Below are 22425 nucleotides of genomic sequence, written 5' to 3'. Positions count from 1 at the left end.
AATTTAAGGAATGTCTCTGATTAGGGTATGTTTATTTTATTCATGAAATTATTTTTGAAAAATGTTTGGATTTGTTATCAACTCATGAAAATGTGTGAATTTGTGTGGAAATCTTTAGAAAATCTTTTAAAATATTAATGAATTCAACATTTTAGGAAACAAAAAAATAAAGGGATATTCACTTGCAACCCATGAAAATGGATCCGCAACGGAACCCACAAATGGGTCCCGACCATAGAGTTAAAAATAGGGTCCCGACCATAGGTCCCGACCCACTGTTTGGGAAACAGTCCATTAAGCCAATAGGGCAACGCTGAAGATTTTGTAGGAGGAGTTTTACTGTACGATGGCCGCCGCCAGGCAATAGACACACATTATTAGGAGTATAGGCTGCGGATAGCAGGGGATACTATTACTACTATCTCCTTTTATATCTGAACGAGTCTGAGAATGGAATCCTATCGGACGTTAGTGTTTCTCGTTTGTGCTTTTGTTCCATGTTTTTCCAACGATGATCATCATGAAATGGAAGAATTCCTGAAGAGGGAATATTCGCTGTCGAAGCCTTATCAAGGTATGATATGATATGACCATTATAATAACCTGCTATTTTAGGGACACACCGAGGTGAGCGATCGGACAGGGTATGTGTTTGAGGAAGATACATTTTGCGATGTACATGATGCGTTATTTGTTCTCAGACTAGTGTATTGATAGTGATAGCCCATTGAGATCAGGGTTGCCATGTCCGCTTATTGTAAGACAAATCTGGCTTATTTTTCTGTGAAGTTGCTTGTAAAGGTGGTTGCGGTTTTTGAGGGCTTGTTTCTAAAGTGTAGTTGTTTATTTGGGCCTGTTTCCAATGGGGTTTTATTATGGTCGAAACCTGTGGTTCTCAAAAAAAATTCAAGTCAAGGACCCTCAAATTAATATGTATTTGTCTGCGGACCCCCCACCTGGACATATTTTGGGCTTGTTTCCTTAGTCCCGCGTGCTTGTTTCTCTCGCAAAAGCTGGCAACACTGGTTATTTGTTCTCAGAATGGGCTCAGATTGCCTCAGGATGTATAAAAAGGATACATACATAGCCCATTCAGATGCAGCATCTCTCTTTTTGAGAGGGTCCGACCGTCCGGCTATAATGCACAAACAGGCCTACCAAAATAACAGCAATGAAAAGAAAAACACGAGCAGCCTACATAAACATACACCACAAAATAAATTCACAAATAGGGGCTACAGATCGATTTCTCACACCAGCTCCCAACAGCCCTCAGCTGTTACCACAGAAGAATAATACAATGACTTGGATAAATAGTTCGGTTGTTTTCTCTTTGTTTACCCCATTGACCTGTAAAATGAATATATTCTAATGAAGACTAACTCATACATTGTTCGCTTCGAATGTGTGTTCAAATACATCAATAAAAAGGCGTGTTCAGTATTCCATTGTGATGGTAAGCTCGTTTAACTTCTGTGTCCTGATGAATAGGTCTTTCTTTGTGATGGTTGATGATGGTTTTCAGTGGTGTAAAGTAACGAAGTACATTTACTCAAGTACTGTACTTAAGTACAATTTTGAGGTACTTTTACTTTACCGGAGTATTTCCAAATTTCAGTACTTTGACTTCTACTCCACTACATCTCAGAGTCAAATATTGTACTTTTTACTCCACTACAATTATTTGAAAACTGTAGTTACTAGTTACTTTGTATATTTGGATTATTACTACAAAACATACATTAACCACTTCAGCCCTATTTAAACTTTGGCTGGAAAACATCCGATCTACAAGCGTGTGCGAGGCGTTGTGAGCTTGTAGATCTGCTATTTTCAAACTATTTGAATACATTTCATACATTTAAAACCTGTGAAATGGGACATTAATCTGCATAATGAGTACTTTCTACATTTGGTACTTTAAGTACATTTTGATACCAAGACTTTTGTACTTTTTTTACTCAAGTAAATTTAGAATTCTGGACTTTTACTTGTAACAGAGTGTTTCTATATTGCAGTATTGATACTTTTACTTAAGTATAAAATGTGAGTGCTTTTTCCACCTGTTTCTTTGTCATGATGATGATGGTGTTTGTGTAGGTGTGGGATCCTCAGGCTCGTCTCATTGGGAGCTGATGGGGGATGCTATGTTAACTACCGAACAAGTGCGCCTGACGCAGGACATGCAAAGCCGGCAGGGGGCGGTGTGGAGCCGTCTTGTGAGTATACTGTACTGTGTGAACAGTTTCTGAAAGACCTTTAAAAGGTTCTGACACCACACTTTGAGTTGACTTATTATCCACAGCCAAACACAGCAGAAATGTGTTGCTTGTAGCTACCAACTAAGGAGTTTCCAGGTGGCACAATAGCATCTTTTTAGCATATTGTGTTATTACATAAAATAAAATAAAATAAAAACATTATCCATTGTCCCATTATTTAGCAGGAGAATGAGCACTCAGGCTTACAATAGTGAAAATAATTGTGAAACCTATATTAGAATATCACCTGTTGCAACTGTTGGATTTTACAGACCTTTTATAATGGACTTCACCTTAGAGAAAAGCAGAAGAAAGTGTTTGTGATATAGCTAATAATATACAGCATATAACGCATATATGTAGTGTTCATTTATATTTGCTTTTAGAGAAAAGCTGACGGGTGATAAAATGAATACATTACACAGTAATAATGCACATGCATCATACGTTCTTTACATCTTCTGGTGTTTGAATAAGAGCCATACACAAGCGCACACCCACAGACACACACACACTTTACTATGAGTGCATTTTGAGCAAAAAGGCAGCGCATGCAATATACCATCATCTATGCGATGTATGCAGACAAAATAAATTTACCATGAGTACCACCTCCATTGCTTTTGTGAAAGGGCCTCCACCCCTCCTTTAAGGCTAAACAGCCAACCAGAGAGCTCTACTCCCTCTCTGCCCCCTCTCTGCCACCCCACTGCTATCATCGTCTGACAACCGACTGAGCTGGCTCGGTCGGCAAGCGACAGCTCCCTACAACTGGCAACCTGTCATGACCGTCTACACACCGCCTATATACTACAACAGATTTTCGGCCACATACGCTTTCCAACACTTGGTGTTGGGGGCTCTAGTTGGCACACAGTGGGTGCTACTGGACTACAGCCCATCAAGCTCTTCATTTTTAACCTGTATGAATTTAGAGAATAATTGCACTGATTATTCTTTCTATCACAGTGTGTGTCTATATGTTACTTTCTCTTTCTAACACAGTGTCTATATTTAACCATTTCTGTGTCCAGCCCTGCAACCTTAGGGACTGGGAGATGCAGGTTCACTTTAAGATTCATGGCCGAGGCAAAAAGAACCTCAATGGAGATGGATTGGCCATTTGGTATACCAAGGAACGCATGCAAAAAGGTCATTACAATGTGACAAGGATTTCCCAAAATATGAACAATATGATATTATTTTTCCAATACATAATATCTGAATATGTCATTGCAGGCCCTGTATTTGGTAATAAGGACAATTTCACTGGCTTGGGTGTGTTTGTGGACACATATCCCAATGAAGAGAAGCACCTAGAGGTATGCAGCTCTAAGACAACTCAGACATCTTTTTAGTGGAAGTAAGGTTATGCGCAAATTCACGTTGAGAAGGATGAGGCCGCACAACTCTTAGGCATGATGAAAAAAATTATTTAAAGGGTACAGGAAACCAACGTTTTGACAATAGTCTTCCTTACCAACAGCGATAGACATTAGAGGTTGTACATGTACTTACTGTATATAAATGCATTATTTACAATAGCAGCTCCTTTATCATACCTCAGTTCATGAAGATTCTTTTATCATGTTCTTTTATAACAAGCTACGGTACCTCATTGGTACCTTGTAGTCGGAGTTATGTGGTTATGTTTATAAGTGACTTTTCATTCTCTTAACTAGTTCTGAGCCAATAGAGCAGTGTGTTCTATAAAAGCCACTCATGTACAGATGTGAAGAAGCACACAAAATAATTTGATTGTTCCTGAGATGCTCTCTTAGAACACCAGTGGGCGCAAGCGTTCTTGCAGAGATGTTTAAAGAGCCTGTGTTTGTTTTTCTTTTGTGCAATCCTACGGAGACAGGCGCAGCAGAAGAGATATACTCCCCGTACACAGGTATCCTATCATTAGAACACACATAGTGTTTACCCCACGTTGACCCTGCTTGTACATTTTCTATTAATCCTGCATGCTGCCCTGATCCCCCTTCACTCCACACTTCACCTTAAGCCTTCAACATTACTGTCTTAATCCTGACTTTTATATATATATATATATAAATATATATATATATATATATATATATATATATACACACACACACACACACACACACACACACACACACACACACACACACACACACACACACACACACACACACACACACATACACACATACATACATACATACATACATACATACATACATACATACATACATACATACATACATACATACATACATACATACATACAATATTGTCTGCTGTTTGTTTGGTTACTTAAAAATTCTGAGCACATACAATGTATGACTTAACCATTATTTACTTACATGTATCCTACATTGCATAATATTATGTTTATTTATTTTAATGTGATGGCACTCATCAATATTGTAATAACAATTTCAATACTTTTGATTGTGCAAAAATTGAACAGAGACTTATATCACACTAAAGGACAATCTCTTGAAGTATTAATGAGTAGAGTCTTTCTGGTTAATTTAATTTAGTTTTTAGTCTAGGCTTTGGGGTAACTAGTTGTACCTTTACTAAAAACCAGGCCACCATCCGGTGTTGATTCATGCATTTTAACAACATAGATCAGGGACATGTTTATTATTATTCATTAAATCCATAAGAAGTTAGTTTTGTGTTAATGCAGTTTCACCATAAAACCACTATAACATTCTTGACCGTGTTTCTGCAAGGTTGCAGTGTTGAGTCGGTTGATCAGGGTGTCTTTTTGATGCTTGAGGCGTGTATTTGATTGATAAACTGCTTGTCAGTACACAAGAGTGTCAGGATGTTCCTGGTGTGTTAGGGTATCTAAACAGCTAATGGAACTCACTACCTGCCCCCAGTATGAGATTCGAAAAATAGAATCGAGGTCTAAATGATACAATGAGAATTGAAAGACTTCTTGGTCGAGTTCAAAAGCATCCTTTTCGGTCAGTGCTGCTGGGAGCTTAAATGCTAAAGCCTAGTTTTAATCCAGGCTCTATCTTTCTGCTTCCTTTTAATCACAAGAGGATCTTCCCCTTTGTGCTGTCCATGGTGGGGAATGGCAGCATCAGTTACGACCACGAGCGTGATGGCCGGCCTTCGGAGTTGGGTGGCTGTAATGCCATGGTGCGGAACCTCAATCACGACACGTTCCTATTCATCAGATATGTCCGCCGTAGGCTCACGGTAAGAAACGTGCACTTGGTTAGATCTTAAAGCTACAATCTGTAAGATTTATGTCCTCCCTGGGATTCGATCCCAGGTCTCCTGCATGCGAGACAAGATTTCTAGCTCGGAACTAAGACAAAACACCCAATGGACATACTGCGTTTTAAGCTTCAGGCAATGCCACTTGTCAACCAGTTGTGTTTCTCAGTAGAAGGGCAGGGAGACCACCTGCAGATCTCTCAAGACAGATTCTGCTCAGCACCACTGCCTTGAACATGTAATGTTATTTGTAGGAATAAATGCAGAAGCACCCGGGAGGAAGTGGACTAAGAAAGGGGAGGAGCCAAACCGAGCTCCTGTTTTACCAATCTGGGAATGGGTTCCCAGATTGCTGCAGATGTACTATTTATATTGTATTGTATTAATTAAAATAAGTTTTAACATGTATATGTCTGTGCTGTACGTACTAATAATTCCTCATGATGTATTTAGGTTTTCAAACCATTCTGGATTCAGTGGGGCCTATAGCGTTAGACTTCTAACAGTTTTACCCTTTTGTTTGTTTTGGATTTGGATCTTGCCCACTCAGTGTGTACCTATCGCACCTGTCTTCCCCTGAAGTAAAGGGGTTCCGAACTTTTGTGATTCTTCCCAAGATCTCTTCCTCTCAAGGGGTTTTCCTTGTCCAATACTGGTCTAACTACTACAGGGGCGGGGGGGTGTTGTTTGTTCCATTTTAAACGTGGGCTTGTAAAAGACTGTAACAGTTATTTTGTGCTATACAAACACATTTGAGTTGAGCTGACTAGTGTACAGAGTTCAAATAAATGCAGAGTGAAAATATGTTGTTCATGTCATTCAGATCATGATAGACATCGACGGGCAGCATGAATGGAGGGACTGCCTGGACATTCCTGGGGTGAAACTGCCCTTGGGATTCTACTTTGGAGCTACGGCCGTCACTGGAGACCTCTCAGGTGAGAAGGACCCTCTATTTTAACAGCAGCTTATGTTGCATGGGAATTGAACCACTGCAATTATGTGGCTGGTGCTCTTACTGACTGACCACAATGGGCATCCTGCATACACACAAGAAATGGCATATTCATATTTGGAGTGGACAAATAAGGTCTACTGGTCGACATGTTTAGAAAAAGTTGGTTTAGCCTTTTTTTAATCTTAACGCCATCTATAAAGTGTGAATGAGAGCAATTATGCAAATTGCTAAATAAGAGTGTTAGGATGTTTTATGGTATCTAAACTCTTCTGAGGGTTATAACAAGGTCATTAGATGTAATGGGTTTAGGTTAACAAACAAAGGAAAGGAGCACACTCTAATGTTGCAGGGATGCTGATCTAAATTTAAAGGATGTAGTCGCACATCTCATAGCCACAATTTAAAAAATACTTTTAATAGGAACAGAATAGGGCTAGGGCGAGTAGGTTCACAATTGCAAAATATCCAGACTTCAACAGTAATAGTGAACATTCTACATATACAGCAATAGGGACTGCTTATGACTGCTTTTTTGAAAAAATTATATTGTCTGTGTATAAATACATTTGCTGTTGACTTCCCTGTACCTCTATGGGAGTTATTTTTAAATTCTGTCTAACGCTGAGTGCTAATGGTTCTAGCATGATGGTGAACAAATAGGGATTTAGTTTAAGCCAAATTAGAGTTGGATAGATGTCCACATAACATAACAAGGCTTAGGCTAGCTGAGGATAGTATAACAGTGCTTTGAAAGCATATATATCTATATTAGATGTTTGTGTAACATGTAAATACATTTCCACATTGACACTGAAATTGTGTAATGTGTGTAGGTAAATGGTGGATTCTCTTAAATATTTACCTGTGCCCAAAGTTGAAAAATAAATAAAGTATATTCCGATTATTTTGTGCTATGAACACATAATGAGATGATTCGGTAATATTACCATGCTACTTACTCACACCTTTTCCCATGTGACATTGTTGTCTTCTGACAGATATCCATGATATTATTTCACTGAAACTCTACCAGCTGACTGTGCTGCGGAGTAAAAAGGAGGAAGAGGAGGAAGAAGAAGAAATCACTATACCCAGTGTTGATAACCTGGAGCTGCTAAGAGGTAAAACACACATGCACAGTTAAATCCCCCCCATTTTTTGTTTTGTTCTTTTTAACCACTTTCAATCTGGTCAATCATTATAGGGGGAAAAAGAATGCTCTACAAGCTCACAATGCTTCTTTCTGGAAGAGCATCGCTCGCCGTCTTTCCTTCCAACTCTTCTTCCCCCTCTAACTGCCTCCCCCTTCTATTCCAGCGGGTCTACTGGGTGAAGAAGGGATGAGTGGTATAGCCATCTTCTTCGCCGTGCTCTTCACCATGCTGGGCTGTTTCCTGCTCATCATAATAGGCCTGGTGGCCTACAGTCACTGGAATGAGAACCGACGCAAGCGTTTCTACTGAGAGTGAAGGGAATAGAGGGACGGGGCCCACCCGCGTCCCACCCCGTCGCCGCGGCAACTCTGTGGACACAACCGCACTGAGATGAGACTGAGGTGAAAGAGATGCTTTGCCAGCCAGTGTAACCCAATAGGTTGTTTTCTCAAGGACACCCACCAAGTGACAGGAGTGACTGCGTCACCGTGCTACAAAAGGCACGTGAGCCTTGCCAACTATCGTAATGAGAGGTCTTGAGTTAAGCCTAATGTATGCTCCGTTGCACGACGGTGTCGCACGTCGAAAATAGAAGACCTGCAAGCTCACGGTGCGTCGCAGATGCGTCACGTCGTGAGCTTGTAAGTCTGCTATTTACAGTGCGCGCCACCGTCGTGCGACGGAAGTGTGAATCAGGCTTCAGAAGTTGTTCTTGGCTCCGGTCTGAAACGCCTACCAACCAGGCCTTACCATTTTCACTATTGTACTGTACATGTAGATGCACAGTCATTTCTTAGTGATAAGGAGCTTAACTTGGTTATAGACAAATACAAAAAAGGGCTGGTTGCCTCCTTTTTTTCCCTCTACACCAAATATATTTATCGAAAATAGCCAATCTAGCTGAGCTTGTAGATCTGCTATTTTTGATGCCGTAGGGATGCAAGGGATCAAGTGGTTAATTACATGCTGGCCAATTAGCACATCATTGCTTTGAGTTGGAAAAGGCATCTTTGCCCTGTATACAGCAGTGGATACTACAATTTGAAATACTTGAGTGTTGCTTTGTTTCCACTTTCAACCTGATGCCCTAAGTTTAAAAAAAAGAATTTTCATGAATAGCAGATCTCCAAGTTTGTTTTTATTTTATTTTTTTAAACATTTTGAATAGGGCTTACTATAGTGGTTAATTTGATTCAAAGCCTTTCCAAGTTTCACGCTCATCCTTGGTTCTCCTTCAGTGTGTCAAACTGTATATGCTGTAGTCACTGTAGTATGCATGAACTTTGAAATGAGTTGTGTAGCCAAGCACTGTTGAATCCATTTTTTAAAAGGTTGTTTATGAGAAATGTATGTTTGTGTGAAAGGAAAGGCTGTTTATCCCATTATCGCATGAGCTGATGGGTAAATATTTAATTTCTGTTTGTTGCCTGTTATATTTGTATTGCTTTTACCAAATGTTCACCTTTATTTATAACCATTTGGTTTCTTGTTGAAACCATGTCAGAATTGAATAGGATGTATTATATATTTATGAAACATACAGATAATACATTTATATATTGTAGCCACTTTGTACAGAAAACTGAGGGGAGGAGGAGGGAGAAATGATTTAAATTATTGTGTCATACCTCCCCATTGATCATCATTGACCGTTCTTCTCCATTCCATAAGAAACCCTCATTTTTGTTTTAGCTTTGTGTCATGTTTCCAGAGCTTTTCAGACTTGGGTCTTAACTCCTTTCAACCTTGCGTCCGTCTTTTGGGCATGTCAAACATTTAAAAAAAAGAAACATCTTATTTGATTTAACAAAACAGTGAAAATAGGTCTACAAACTCACAACAAACGGTGGTGCTCACGCATTGTGAGCTTGTGTGAGCTTGCCATTTTATGTCCATCTTGGCTAGACTGCTATTGTTTTTACAATCATATTTTCCACAACCTCTTCTGGGAATAGTTCCAAGCCACTGTTCAACTATCATGTACTCCATGATAAAAATGGTGTCCCCTTTTAGCTGTTGTTGGGGTATGTGCTACAGTACATTTGCACATACATAGAATTTGTCCTCTGCATTTACCCATCCTAACTTTTAGGAGTAGTGGCTGCCATTAATATGGGATGTGTGCTCAGGGACACTTTGTCACATACAGTAAACGGGGGGGCGAACCAGGGGGTAATACGGGTACCCTTCAGATTCCCATACGGCCTCTCTACCCCCTCGGCTAGGGGGGGGGGGGTGAATCTATCTCCCAACAGTAAATGGGGTATTTGCTGTTTTTATTTATTTGCTGGTCACTTTTACACCCTCCGTCCTGTATGGCATCACGTTCATACATTATATGCTGCCTTGTCATTGTGTCATTTTATTTCATTACATATACAGTTGTGTTCATACTTTTATCTACTGAATGACCCTCATATAATGTCAGTTTGTTTACCAGGTCCATTTCTTATTTTGCCCTGTGAGAATTTGCATTGCTCCCATTAAAGAGCAAAAATCCAAAACTGGGATCATTGCTTCCTTTGCACTTTTCCGGATAATATTTCAAGAACTAGGATAAAAGAAATCGACATTGCTTGAGTCATGAAAAGGTTAAACCTTCCTTTTATCATGTTTACTGCCAAATAATGCAGATAATATGATTGTGTGCAGATTTTAGAACTTGAAGGTTGAAAAGGGTAACTATTTACGCATGGTTATAATTTCCTCCCAAGACTACCTTTGTATGCACTCTCTGATCTCTCTCTCACGTTTGTATTACTATACTTGTGAGGACATCAATACTTTAGGACGGGATTTTGCCCATGTACTTTTTACAAACTAGAGGTTCTAGAGTTTTAGAGGTCGGACACCTACATGGCACCGCCGATCCGACTGATATGCCCATATATTAAGATCTCTATCTGTCAGTCCTTGCCCGTTTTATGCCCATACATGGATATCCCTGATGTCATCAGTATATGCCCATATATGGGCATTCCCCCTTTTGTGCCCATATATGGAGCTGGAGTTTTGTTTGCGCCTGATGCCATGACGACACATTGAGGTTCGACAACACACTCCATATTTGGGCCAGCTGCATTGGGAACTCCTTGAACTCCATATGTTCACGGCTGAGTCATGGTGACATGAGCGTGTCGTCAGAGGTCCACCCGCCGGTCCGCCCTTAAGCCAATAATATAGGATGTTTTTGTGAAGGAGGCCGATGCACACCTCAAGGGTTGGCGACAGGTGCGTAAGTCAAAAATGTAGAAATTATGGAGGAGACCAAAGAATAGAACCCGCACACTGTATGGATCTTGCGTTTCGGTCGTTAGACCTTCATCAGGACAGAGAGTCCTGATGAAGGTCTTAACGACCGAAACGTCGATTAAGAATAAAGAGATACATTTTTTTGCAAGATCCAGACGGTGTGCGGGTCATATTCTTTTGTCTAACCATCAGAGATATCCTCCATAATATAAGATGTTTGCCATTTTTAATGCTAACCCTAAAGCTTGTGGTGATTCTGTAGTTTAACTGGTTCACAACGTGGGGTCTGGGGGTCCTTGAGGGGGTCCCCAGATTGATAGCTAGGAACCAAATGGACCCTTACAGGTCTGTAACTCAGGGTATCCAAATGGACCCTCTGAGTTAAATTAAAAATGTTACAGTGTAGATTGCGGCCCCAGATACAAATTGTATCAAATAGAGGTTCATGGCCTAATGCATATCAAGCTGGGCAGTTAAAAGGGTTGAGAATTACTGTTCTAGATCAATATCTCATGCCACAGTCAGTGGTGTAGTAGTGGTTCTTTTACTGATCGACAAACATCTAAAGATAGATGCAATGACTCCCTGGAAAGACTGCTGGTTAAATTGATTAAATAAAAAGGCTTTTAATTCAAGAATGATGAATGCAAGGAAGACGACTAGAAACACAGAGTGCCAATGTTTGTTTTATTAAAAAAATAAAATACAAATGACCCAAGAGCATACAACAGACCTCTTTCACTAAACCAAAGCATTTTATCTATCACACTTGCGTGCATTATTCTGATCTTTCATTCTACGGTTTTTGGCTTGATCTGGGTGATAAGAAAACAATAGAAAGACTGCATTTGCTGATGCCTGCTTCTTTCTGAAACATGGATACCGGTATCTCATTTTGGCAAAAAAACAAACAAACACAAAAATGTATCCATGCACAAATCATCAATGGCACCAACATTTGCTTGACATTATCTATAGCTGAGAAAAGGAAATGCAAGAGAAGTGTAGATTACATGTTGCAAGACAGAAAACGCAGTATCACTGTGTTATCAGTGATGGATATTTGTTAACCACTTAAGTTGGATTTCAAAAATAGCCGATCTACAAATTCAAAACTCTACTATTATCTGGACCATTTTCGCAACTAGATCTGTAAATCTGCCATTTTTCTTTTTTCACCTATGACCCAAAACAGGGATGTTCAAGATCAGAGTGCAACAAATCTTTAAACATCTGGGCATGGCTTGTTGAGGTGAACCCAAAGTAATCCTGTCAATTAAATACACTAAATGGCCCAATTAAATACAAGCTGACTAGGTTCGATATACAGGTGTTTTGATTCTCATGTCATCTCTTTTTTTATGAGTTGATGTTCATGACTACTGAGGTTTAAAAGGCAACAGTTAAATATTCACTCAGTGAAAATGCCTCCGGAAAAAAGAGCTGTATACAGACACCTAACATACCAGTTTAGTGCAACAAATACAGGATGGAAAAATGACCTGTTCACATATCCACAGGAAGCAAACAAAACAAAACAACAGATTAAATAGGAATTTATCCAATAAAAGAAATATATTCAACACTCCTTCAGCATAAACAACCTTACAGTGTGGTTTATCTATCCATAAGTCAGTCAACAATTAACCCTTAGCAAATTAGAATGCCTGCAAACTGTATTCACACCTACTATGCAACTGTCAGGATTAAACAATAGACAAAATAAATGAACTTGAACGACCTCCGAATGTAAGTCCCTCCTCTGACCCCTCACATTTACTGAGTTAAAAGACACAATACTTCTGAATACATACGCAACACATAGAAGATTTTGTTTGCTTTTTAAACATTTTCTTAAACAAATGCATTTTATGCAGATCGATCGAGACGGTTACAGTACAGTACAGTACAGCCAGTACTGAGAATAATATTGCTTGTACTGATGACCACAGACAAATGACAGAAAGTGAGAAAGAGGTTGCAGCATATATCAGTGGGTTTATGTTTTTGCATAGCATATTTGGGTACAGTACAATATATTACAGAAGTGCGTGATGAAGAAAGAAAGACAAAAGATGGGAAACATCACAATAAACATGGAATTGAAAATAACAGCACTGCTTGCTTAATATTGCCCTGAGAGTGGGTACAAAATATAAATGAAAACAAATTGACAACCATTCACCTATAAATGATCAGCTAAGCATGGGCTTGGGAGTCGATATATCAATGTTTTGATGACTAAGTCCATTTCATTTCATCTATACAGCTTCATGCCACTTTCCAAAGTGACACTTGCAGAGGATGAGCATATAACCCATGTGACTTAGAAAAACAAATGATAGTACTCTGTAACCAAGCTCGTGTCCAAGAGGGAGGTGGAGACATAGTCCACAGAGATTCAACAGAGCAAAGCTAAAGGCTCTGTAATTATCACAAATGGAGCAACTGTAGGCATCCCACTCCCAAGGGGACTTGAACGTAGAGGTTAAGGGTGGAATTACGAAGGGGAAATCATCACGCACCTCTGCCAACATCGAACAGATTAAACAGAAACAAAGGTCAAGATATGAGCCTATTAAAATATACAATCAGCTATTATCAAATACTAGTATGATAGGAACATAAAACATCCAAATAAAAACAATGTTCAGTTAGAGGATCTCTGCAACTCTGCAGATGAATCACTGAATGAATGAATGAATGGATGGATGTTTATCCACAACTGACTGAGATAGCCCTTAATCTAGGTAAACGCGTGAAAGCCAGAGAGACAGACGCTGTTTGGCAATGGAAAAAATACAGGCCTCCCATCCACTCATTCAAAAAATAATTCATGTCCCATTATCCTCCCCTTTAACAACTTTATTAGACTACATATGCATACAAATATGCCTAAATGCACCTTAGCAAAAAGGATATAAAACATTTTCTTTTGGAGTGCCCTTTCTTCCTCCAATCATTCAGCGCAAGACAACTAGTACAAAAAAAACACATACTAAATAAAATAGCTAATTAATTGCAAAGTTTCTTTCTAACTAATTTTATGTTTTCCACTCTGTTCACATCTCAAACAAATCTTAATCATTTGAAAATGTGTGCAAAACAAATGTAATCTCTGGACAAATCCAAACAGTGCCACAGCTTGCTAGCACACACTACATTTTAAATGTCATACAACACTCCCTCACACAACAAAACATTTAAAGTGAAGTCTCAAGAAAGACTTCAGAATCTGTGGAGACGTCAGTCGCTTTTGGTTTACGTTGTGTAGGTTTACACTGTCTCCAAGTCCACAAGATTTTCTAACAAATTCAGCCAAACTTCTCGTGACAAACCCACTCACTCTCATGCTCCATTGCTCTAAACTTAAGCAATCATGACAGTTGTCTCTCAAATTTGACTGATTGCTCACAAAAGAAAAGAAAAATCAAACAGTCCCTTATTACTCTTCAGTAGTGATAAAGAACAAGCTAACCCTATTCAGTAGAGATAAAGAACATGCTAACCCTATCCCAAATAAACCCAAAGAGTATCTACTGTAAGGCATTTACACACGTACACACAAGTAGCATTAACAGAGTATTTTTTACTCACAGAAGCGCAACAGCACATCTGTTCTCAAGTGACCTATCAAGGCAGCTTGTGTTGTTTGTCAAAAACATGTTTCATGTTTTCTAGTGGGTATGACATCAAGTTCACAGCGCAACAGATCTCCACAACACATAGAAAAGTGTTTCTCCATTTTGTATATCAATAGTTTATAAAATACCTGCAGTGCAGTACAAGATTCCAAGCTTTCCCCCTACTGTCCAAAATCACCCCAAATACAATTTCAATTGTTGCCAAGAGCATGCAGACAAAGGATATTTTATTATTACACAGTAGTACATTATAGGATATTAGTCACTTTTAAAGCCTATGTATATAATTTCAGGTCTTGAACTAATTGCAAGGACATGGTGTATTAACTACTGTGCTGTCCAGCAACCTATTTGACTGACTTTACTTACATACTTCATCGTATGACAAATATTTAGGGTTAATGTGGTTAAGCCTATTTATTTAACATATACAGGTTGAATATTAAATAATCAGAATAAGCATTTTTCCCTCTTGGAATATTTTGTGGAGTTTTCCCCCCAAAAGCCTGTAGCACAATAATGTGTTTGGCTCAAAAAGTGGGCCGAAGATGATAACCACAAGAAACACACACCATGTACGTAATTGCAGTCAGTGGCCACCGAGTGAGGCCATATACAGATATGTGTACTAGGTAAACATAGGGCTACCGAGTACAGGGTCATGTGTTGTATGGAGGCCCAGAATTCCAAGCAATATTCCTGGCAGTGCTTTCTCATTTTCAAGCATAATTAGTAGGCATGCAGAGTTATATTTTATATCCAATGCAAGTCACCCATCAAGTGTTGTGGTCAACTGTTGCAATATGTCCACAATTGGTAAGCACACGTCTACACTAGCGGTCATGGCACTAGTTTAACAGAGTAACTCCTGACCCAAGTCTTCACACCATGTTTACCTTGACACACCTCCACAACTGATTAAGGAAAGACATTTTTTGTTGAATGACAATCTATTCATCACTTAGTTACTTCTTGTCTGATTACATCTTTCCAAAACAAAAATGTTTTTACCTTACAATATATACAGAAAGCTGTTGGGCCTCGTCCTGGTTATCCTCGTTCAATAGATTAGCACATGTTACGCGCACTACACTGTCTACCACACAACAAAACACATGCTTGGCAAATGGCAACCAATACAGGTCACACTCACACAGCAGCATGTGGTTATCACAACAGTTTGCACTGCAGCTGTGTTGCACTGCACAGTACCACCACCCCCACCCACCTCAACTCCAAAACACACCCTTCCCCCTACTGCTAATGGAAAATACCATCACATATCTCTGGCACTGTTGAGTGCAACAGGGGCCACAGCAAGCCACAACACTGCTAGCTCACTTCCTGACACTACTGTTTGTTAACAGCACAGCATGTCTTGCAGAGTCATAAGATGAAACTACTAGTCACAGCATCTATACTTATCTTTCAGTCCATTCCCCCAGCCCTCAAACCCAGGAACTTAGTTATGTTGCTGCTGCAGCTTTGTGTCATGTTTGGGAAATGATTAAACAGCAATCTGCCATCATTTCAACGCGTCACAATTTCTACCAAATGCTCATGCAAGATGTCAGTGCTTTATTTCATTATTAAGTGGTCAAAAGCCTGGTTAAGATTGTATATATTCCTCAGGAGTTAGGTCACTTTAAAGACAATAATACTCCTCCATATTGTCGTAAAATCAGTTCACACCAGTATACTTTCCAGCCGCCCCTTGTCAGGAACTTTGTTATCAAAAAAGGACCATACCAGTACACAGAAATGTCTAATATAAACAGCTTCGGTCACATATCATACAAACAAACCATTTTCCCATTAATGGCTTTATTTTTAGATTTCCTTTTTGTTTATATTTTCTCAAGTCATTACAGGTTACTGTACTTGCCTGATTACAATGTTGACTAAACAACGTTGTGTGATAAATAAATCATGGACATCTGAATTGAATTTGTAAAGAACTATTCTCTCCAGGGAAGATTTTTTTGCTAGGCTGTGTACGAAATCATTCACTTATATATTCACTGCTCTCTACTCAATATATATATATATATACCGGACAATACATGTGTCGCTGTTAATTATGGTATATAGTGCTTGGTTAGACTATCGGTTGTACTTTTCACGATGCGTCCACTAATAGGGTATAATAATTCTCACTATGTATTTAGACAGCTCTACAAAATGCCAAACTCATTATATAGTGGACTATTATGGTGAAAAGTGAATGATTCGGACACAGCCATAGACTTCAAGACAATCTACGCTTTAAAATGCAACGGTAACGTAACTTTGACAAAAAAATAACAGTGCCATAAATTTCCCTGTGTTCAATTACCTATCTCAAGCAAGTTTCAAGTTTCTGCAAGTTGATTTTCATACTGTACTGAAATGAATGGAATCCAATGGCTTCCTCACAAATCTTAACAAATCACGGTATGCTTTGGAAAATGGTCGGCAGTAATGTCAAGTAGACCATGAGACATAGTCAATGGGCTAAACATGCCAGACCACCGGTATGGTCCTTTAATGTTATTAAAGCATTAAATCAGAAAAGCACTAAAGCAGTAATCATTCATAATAGATGACACAATCTTCTGTTCTGACCGTGTTTTGAACATTCCAAAAACAGGGTATGTGTAGCATGAGAAGCAGAAATTTCTTCAAAATGCTGCTGACCCCACCACACAGTATTGTCTACCCCATTAAATCATACATACACACATTCACTCACACATGACCACCAGGAGTCTTTTTATAGACATCAACTTGCAGGCACAGCCCTGGGATAATGTAACGGCAGGCTTTTGGGCTTCAGTTTGTTGCTGCCACAGAGAGTGGATGCAACAATTGCTGTCCCGTCTTTCAATACCACCAAGTGTTGACCACAGAGCTGGGGGTGGACACATAAGAGCTATTGAAAGGAGTAACAGTAAGCGGGGAAGGAGGCCAAGAGAGTACTGAAACTGAGCAAAGGAGAGACCAAGACATATCTCCTCTTTCACTTTCCCACTCCACTGCTCTGCTCTCTTCCCTCTCTGGATGCAAACAGTCCCAGACACCCTCAGAGCTGACATCACCATGCAGCTGTGTCCTGGATTACACACAGCGAACGGGGGAGGGGAGAGTTGTTGTTGACTGTGCTGGTATGCTATTAGCTGGCCCTCCAGCCAGAAGAGAAACGTCAGATGGGGCAGTTGGTCCGAGGTGCTCGGACCAAGCAAAGAGTGAATAGAAAAGCAGTGCTCAGGGAGAGCAGCAGGTAGGGAAACAGTCAATTATGCATTCAGTCACAATCACTTATTAGTCTCTCACCTAAACACCCAGTGTGTCTCTCACCTAAAACTTCTCCATTCCCATTCTAAAATGGTCAATCTATGTTTGCTTGTTTCCCCTCATTGCAAAAAAGCACAGAACTATCCACAGAAAGGAAAGAATTTAACAATCAGCTTAGCCACACAGCGGATCATCATCCTCTAATATGAACTGTTGGATTTGTTATCATCATCCATCACTTTAATGTCACTCATCTCTACAGGACAGCTGAAGCTAAACAGTCAACTTAATTTGAGGAGTCTTTGGAGGACATCTAATATCCTGACAATAGCTGCGGTGGTGTGGATGATGACAACAGCTCTCCTATGTCACTCTATAAAGCATGAGGCCAGTAGCATCAGCAATTAGCCAGATCAATTGGCTGGTTAGTGGGTTGGTAGCCTAGGTAAGGGATCAGACCAAGTGGTCTCCAGTGCTGGTGTTAGGGGTGTGGCCGGGGTGCTCCTGAGTACACCCTTTGTGCCTGAAGTTATGCTGCTGGCGTCCGGCAAAGCAGTCCCTCCCAGCTCCCTGGCACACCTGCTGCTGCTCTTCATCGCTCTCCTCCTCAAGCCCTGAGCCCTCGTCCACATCCAGCGTGCAGACACACACTTCGATCCCTGAGTCGCCCGTCACATGCCGGCGACGAGTAACAAGCTCCTCCTCCTCTGCTGCTGCCAGTGAAGCCTTCAGGTCCTCCTCTGCCCTCTGACACTGTGTTGGTGTTGACATTGCTTCATGGTCTGCCGATGATCCAGACGGCTGAGGCTCTGCCGTCGGCTCCTCTTCCACCGAAGCTTCCAGCACCAAGGCAACTTGCGACTGGCTAGACGCTGGAAGAACTGGGGTGGTCTCGGGCGGGATCTCAGAATAAGGTGGAGGAGGTGTTGGGGGGTGGCCAACCACCTCTTCATAGTCGGGGAGCTTGCAGTCATTCCAGAATCCTGCAAGTCAGAAAATACAGATGGTTTGCCTTTTTTTTTTTATCATCACCTCTATAAAGCTAACTTTATGACTAATCTACATCCATCATCAAATCTTCATCTAACATCTAACAAATCTTTATCACGTTATTTTAGATGATTGTGGTGATTTAATATTTGTAAAGTTCTTTTTCTGTTTAAAGTTTTTTCTGCCTTTTTGCCTGAAGTAATAGTACAGTTAAGAGACAGGAAACTGATATATATATATATATATGTTCATATATGAACATATATATGTTCCATGTTACATTTTGTGACATTGTTTTGTAATAGTGTGTGTATATATATATATATATATATATATATACACACACTATTACAAAACAATGTCACAAAATGTAACATCCAACATTTGATTGGCCAAGCTTAATAGTGTACTGATCGGCGAAAATAAACATCCTGAACAATGTACTGCAACATATATATTCCACTGTATATAAACTGTAGGTTGCATCACGTTACATATATACTGTGTATATATACTGTACATATAAGTATGATGATACAATGATACACAGACACTACTCACTTAGGTTGAGCGGTGGAGGGGAAATGAAAGAACTGGAAGCTCCCTGGTAGGCCATTAAGCTGATCTCACGCTGACGCTGCTCCTGCTGGAGACGCATCTTGACCCTCCGGTGGCGGTAAGCACAGCAGCAGCTCAACATGATGATCAGGGTCCACACCAGCCAGAACCCTATTGGGAAGGGGGTCACTGTAAGTCACTGTAGCCCAAACATTGTAAACTGACACATTAAAACCCAAACTTTTTAGCTCAGGACCCAAATAAAAAGGAGAAATTTGATGTCTGCCCGGCACTCCAAACTAGTGAAAAAAGCCGATCTACAAGCTAACTTCTTTTTTTTTTATGTAGTAAACAAAAAAACTAACAAAAAGGATATTTAATCGCAACCCATAAAAATGGGTCCACAACACACAAATGGGTCCCGACCCAGGGTTAGGAAAACGCTGAAATAAAGTCTTAAATACACCTGGCTGAGGACCGTTTGACAACAGCGGGAGTCCCAAGTGGCACTGGTCCACACAGTGATCCCCTGAACAAAAATCCAATTCTCACACCAAGTGCACATACTGCACTGAGGGGTTGTCTCATTCACATACATTTGCATTACATGCGAGCATACCATTGCATGAGAAAAAAAAATCCCAAAAGATGGCCTCAGTGACGGCTGACAAGTTGTCTATAGGCATATTTTGGAAGTGTACACACGAAAAAAAACAATAGAAGATGTCAAATTCTGTCCGTTTTCCAACTTCTTTTTTTCTTTACCCTGTTTGGATTGCAATCCTTCATATAGAATAAACCAAAGTCTCCACTGCTTGGCTTATTTTTTCCCCCAACACTAGCACTTTATGTAGCAGTTTGCAATATGTCTTTAAACTTTCCACAGCTTTGCATTACACCACACTTTCAAGTAGTCAGTTTCACTGTGGTAATAAATTATGTTCTTTAGCCTAAAAATGTTTGCAGTATTTAAGAAATGAAAATAGTCTTCTCATCCTGCAATGAATCACGTATGTTACAACTAGTCTTTCAACTGAAACATACTCATAATATAGGTGGTCAAAATAACATTTCACATTCACAAAAGAATCATTACATAGTGTAGCTTTAACCACTGAATTTGGGAATATGTTCCAAATTCAGTGCATCCACTGCGGTGGAAACACAGTGACTACAGTCCTGAAACACTGAAATGAAATTCAGTGGTAAAATTTCCTTGAAGATTGCTTTAAATCCCAGTACTAAAACATACCACCGTCCACCCTGATATGTTGTAGGCCAGGCACCGGGCCAGGTGTATTTTGCCTTTAAGGTTTGGCTTATGTCCTATAATGATTAAAGAGTTTGCTTGAGTAAGCAATGCCAGAGGCTGTTAATGACAATTAAATAATAGTCATATATGTGGGCTGTGTGTCTAATAACTTAATAAACTTAATAAGAGCAAAGTCAAAGAAAACAATACTGGGCACAGCAGCCTTTAAATAAATGTTAGTCTGTTAAGTATTTGGAAATGGAAGATACAAGTGGACTTACACCAGAGCTCATAGTAGTAGGTGCAGCACTCTGTCTCCCCACAACAGTAGCCCATCTCACAGCGGTTCTGCTCATTGTTCACCCCAAAACAGAACTCCTTTCCCTGGACACACAAAAATGCACAATATTTGACAGTCAATCACATGGGTCACAGGTTGAGGGGGTCCCCAGCTAAATGATTGATATTGGAACCAAATGGAAGCATATGGATCGGAGTGTACGAATGGAGCCAAATCAAACTGGGGATGCTTGGGAGAGAAAAAAAAAGGTTGTGAATCACTGACACGGGTGAACAAAGTGGAAATGGCATCGACAACCAACCTGTGCTGTTTGTAGTTTTAGTTTGTACTTGCTGTGGGGATTGTAGCCTATATATCTTGAGTGTTATTTGTGTTCCAAATTCACGGTGAATTTAGCAACACAAATCCCGGCTGTCCTCGGTATTGTTAAACTAACGTTACCGTTAGATTAGAACAGACAACCATAAACAATAGCTATATGTGGACAACGTTGCCATTCAATTTGATCCAAGTCAGCATTATGGGGTTTTTAACTTGATCGCAAGGTCAATGGCGAGCATCGTCCAGTCATATTGTGGTTATTATGGCGGCATTAAACACAGTTATAAAGTTAGTATCCTCCGGGCAAAAGTGATCAGCCTAACGATTCATTCTGTCAGACAACAAGCTAAATAAACGTTATAGCTGCCCTGCCTAGTCACTCACTATGCCTACATAACAAACACCGGTTATGATGTAGTATTTCAAAGCCCCTTAATTGATTGAAGGTAAAAAAAATAAATATGGAAGTTATACATATTTTTATACAATAATAATATCAATAGGGATTTAGTCTAATCGAGATTGACGTCACACGAAGTTTGGCTAGTAGTGAACCATCATGGGCAGCAGTTATAGTTTCCTTCTTTGCCTTTGACCATTTTTTACTTCTGTCGCGCGACAACGTGTCGCCCATCAAAAAACAACGCGTTATCAACCCTGAAAAGTGTCGACGTGATTCACGTCGACACTTTAACCGGTCGAATAACGCGTTGTTTTTTGATGAGCGACACTTGTCGCGCGATGAAACAAGCGATTATGAACGAAGCCCCTTTGTGTCGGAAAGCGACTCGTCGGGGACACAATAGAAGGCCTGTTTCTGAACTGATATCCACGAGCTCTATTAAAAGCATGGACGCTCGGCACTCGCTCGGTAAAAAAAAAAATAGCCGATCTACAAGCGCACGAGGCGCCGCGGACGCGGCGCGTTGTGAGCTTGCAGATCGGCTATTTTTTCCGGATAAATCAGGCCCTCGCTCATACCTGCACCAGACACGTCCCGGTGCACAGCAGCCCTACAATGGATCCCAGTGTTTTCTGTGGCATCTTCCTCCTGGGTTGTTTTGGCTCGTTAGCACGACGGGAAACATATAGCAGACGAAATGACAGTTTGCTCCAGGTTGTGGTGTGTTTCCTCTCTCGTAGTTTGAACCGTTACAGTAGAGTAGGCGACGTCCTCGACATGTTTTTTTGTCTCTCTCTATCTTCTTAAAGACACGGATGTTTTCGCTCTCCAGCCCCGGTTGA

At 40.1% G+C, this 22425-nt stretch overlaps 2 protein-coding genes across 2 annotated transcripts; one reads left to right on the top strand and one right to left on the bottom strand.

Annotated features, from left to right (window-relative positions):
• The first annotated feature begins 366 nt into the window (after positions 1–366).
• lman2la (lectin, mannose-binding 2-like a) lies at positions 367–8673 on the top strand. The gene is made up of 9 exons (XM_080418841.1): positions 367–574; positions 2101–2219; positions 3296–3413; positions 3501–3583; positions 4126–4158; positions 5295–5456; positions 6301–6415; positions 7434–7556; positions 7753–8673. Exons 1-9 carry the CDS (start codon positions 451–453, stop codon positions 7896–7898), a joined length of 1023 nt encoding a protein of 340 aa, XP_080274967.1. The 5' UTR covers positions 367–450; the 3' UTR covers positions 7899–8673.
• A 2836-nt stretch (positions 8674–11509) lies between these two features.
• wbp1 (WW domain binding protein 1) lies at positions 11510–22425 on the bottom strand. Its single transcript, XM_080419041.1, has 4 exons — positions 22162–22425; positions 20840–20942; positions 19310–19477; positions 11510–18741 (listed from the first exon to the last, which is right to left on the bottom strand). The coding sequence occupies exons 1-4, from the start codon at positions 22222–22224 to the stop codon at positions 18212–18214; spliced, it is 864 nt and encodes a 287-aa protein (XP_080275167.1). The 5' UTR covers positions 22225–22425; the 3' UTR covers positions 11510–18211.

Source organism: Gymnoscopelus braueri, assembly GCF_963280865.1.
Source record: "Gymnoscopelus braueri genome assembly, chromosome: 22".
NCBI classification, from domain to species: domain Eukaryota; kingdom Metazoa; phylum Chordata; class Actinopteri; order Myctophiformes; family Myctophidae; genus Gymnoscopelus; species Gymnoscopelus braueri.
The sequence above is the reverse complement of the archived record's forward strand: the minus strand, read 5'-3'. Positions and strand labels throughout refer to the sequence as shown.

Excerpts from the sequence above, each read along its gene's own strand:
- lman2la (XM_080418841.1), top strand. The coding sequence starts at position 451 with ATGGAATCCTATCGGACGTTAGTGTTTCTCGTTTGTGCTTTTGTTCCA. Across the intron at positions 575-2,100 it reads GCTGTCGAAGCCTTATCAAG|GTGTGGGATCCTCAGGCTCG; the intron begins GTATGATATGAT and ends GTGTTTGTGTAG. Across the intron at positions 6,416-7,433 it reads CGTCACTGGAGACCTCTCAG|ATATCCATGATATTATTTCA; the intron begins GTGAGAAGGACC and ends GTCTTCTGACAG.
- wbp1 (XM_080419041.1), bottom strand. The coding sequence starts at position 22,224 with ATGCCACAGAAAACACTGGGATCCATTGTAGGGCTGCTGTGCACCGGG. Across the intron at positions 19,478-20,839 it reads CTACTACTATGAGCTCTGGT|GGTTCTGGCTGGTGTGGACC; the intron begins GTAAGTCCACTT and ends CCTTCCCAATAG. Across the intron at positions 18,742-19,309 it reads CCCTCCACCGCTCAACCTAA|GATTCTGGAATGACTGCAAG; the intron begins GTGAGTAGTGTC and ends TCTGACTTGCAG.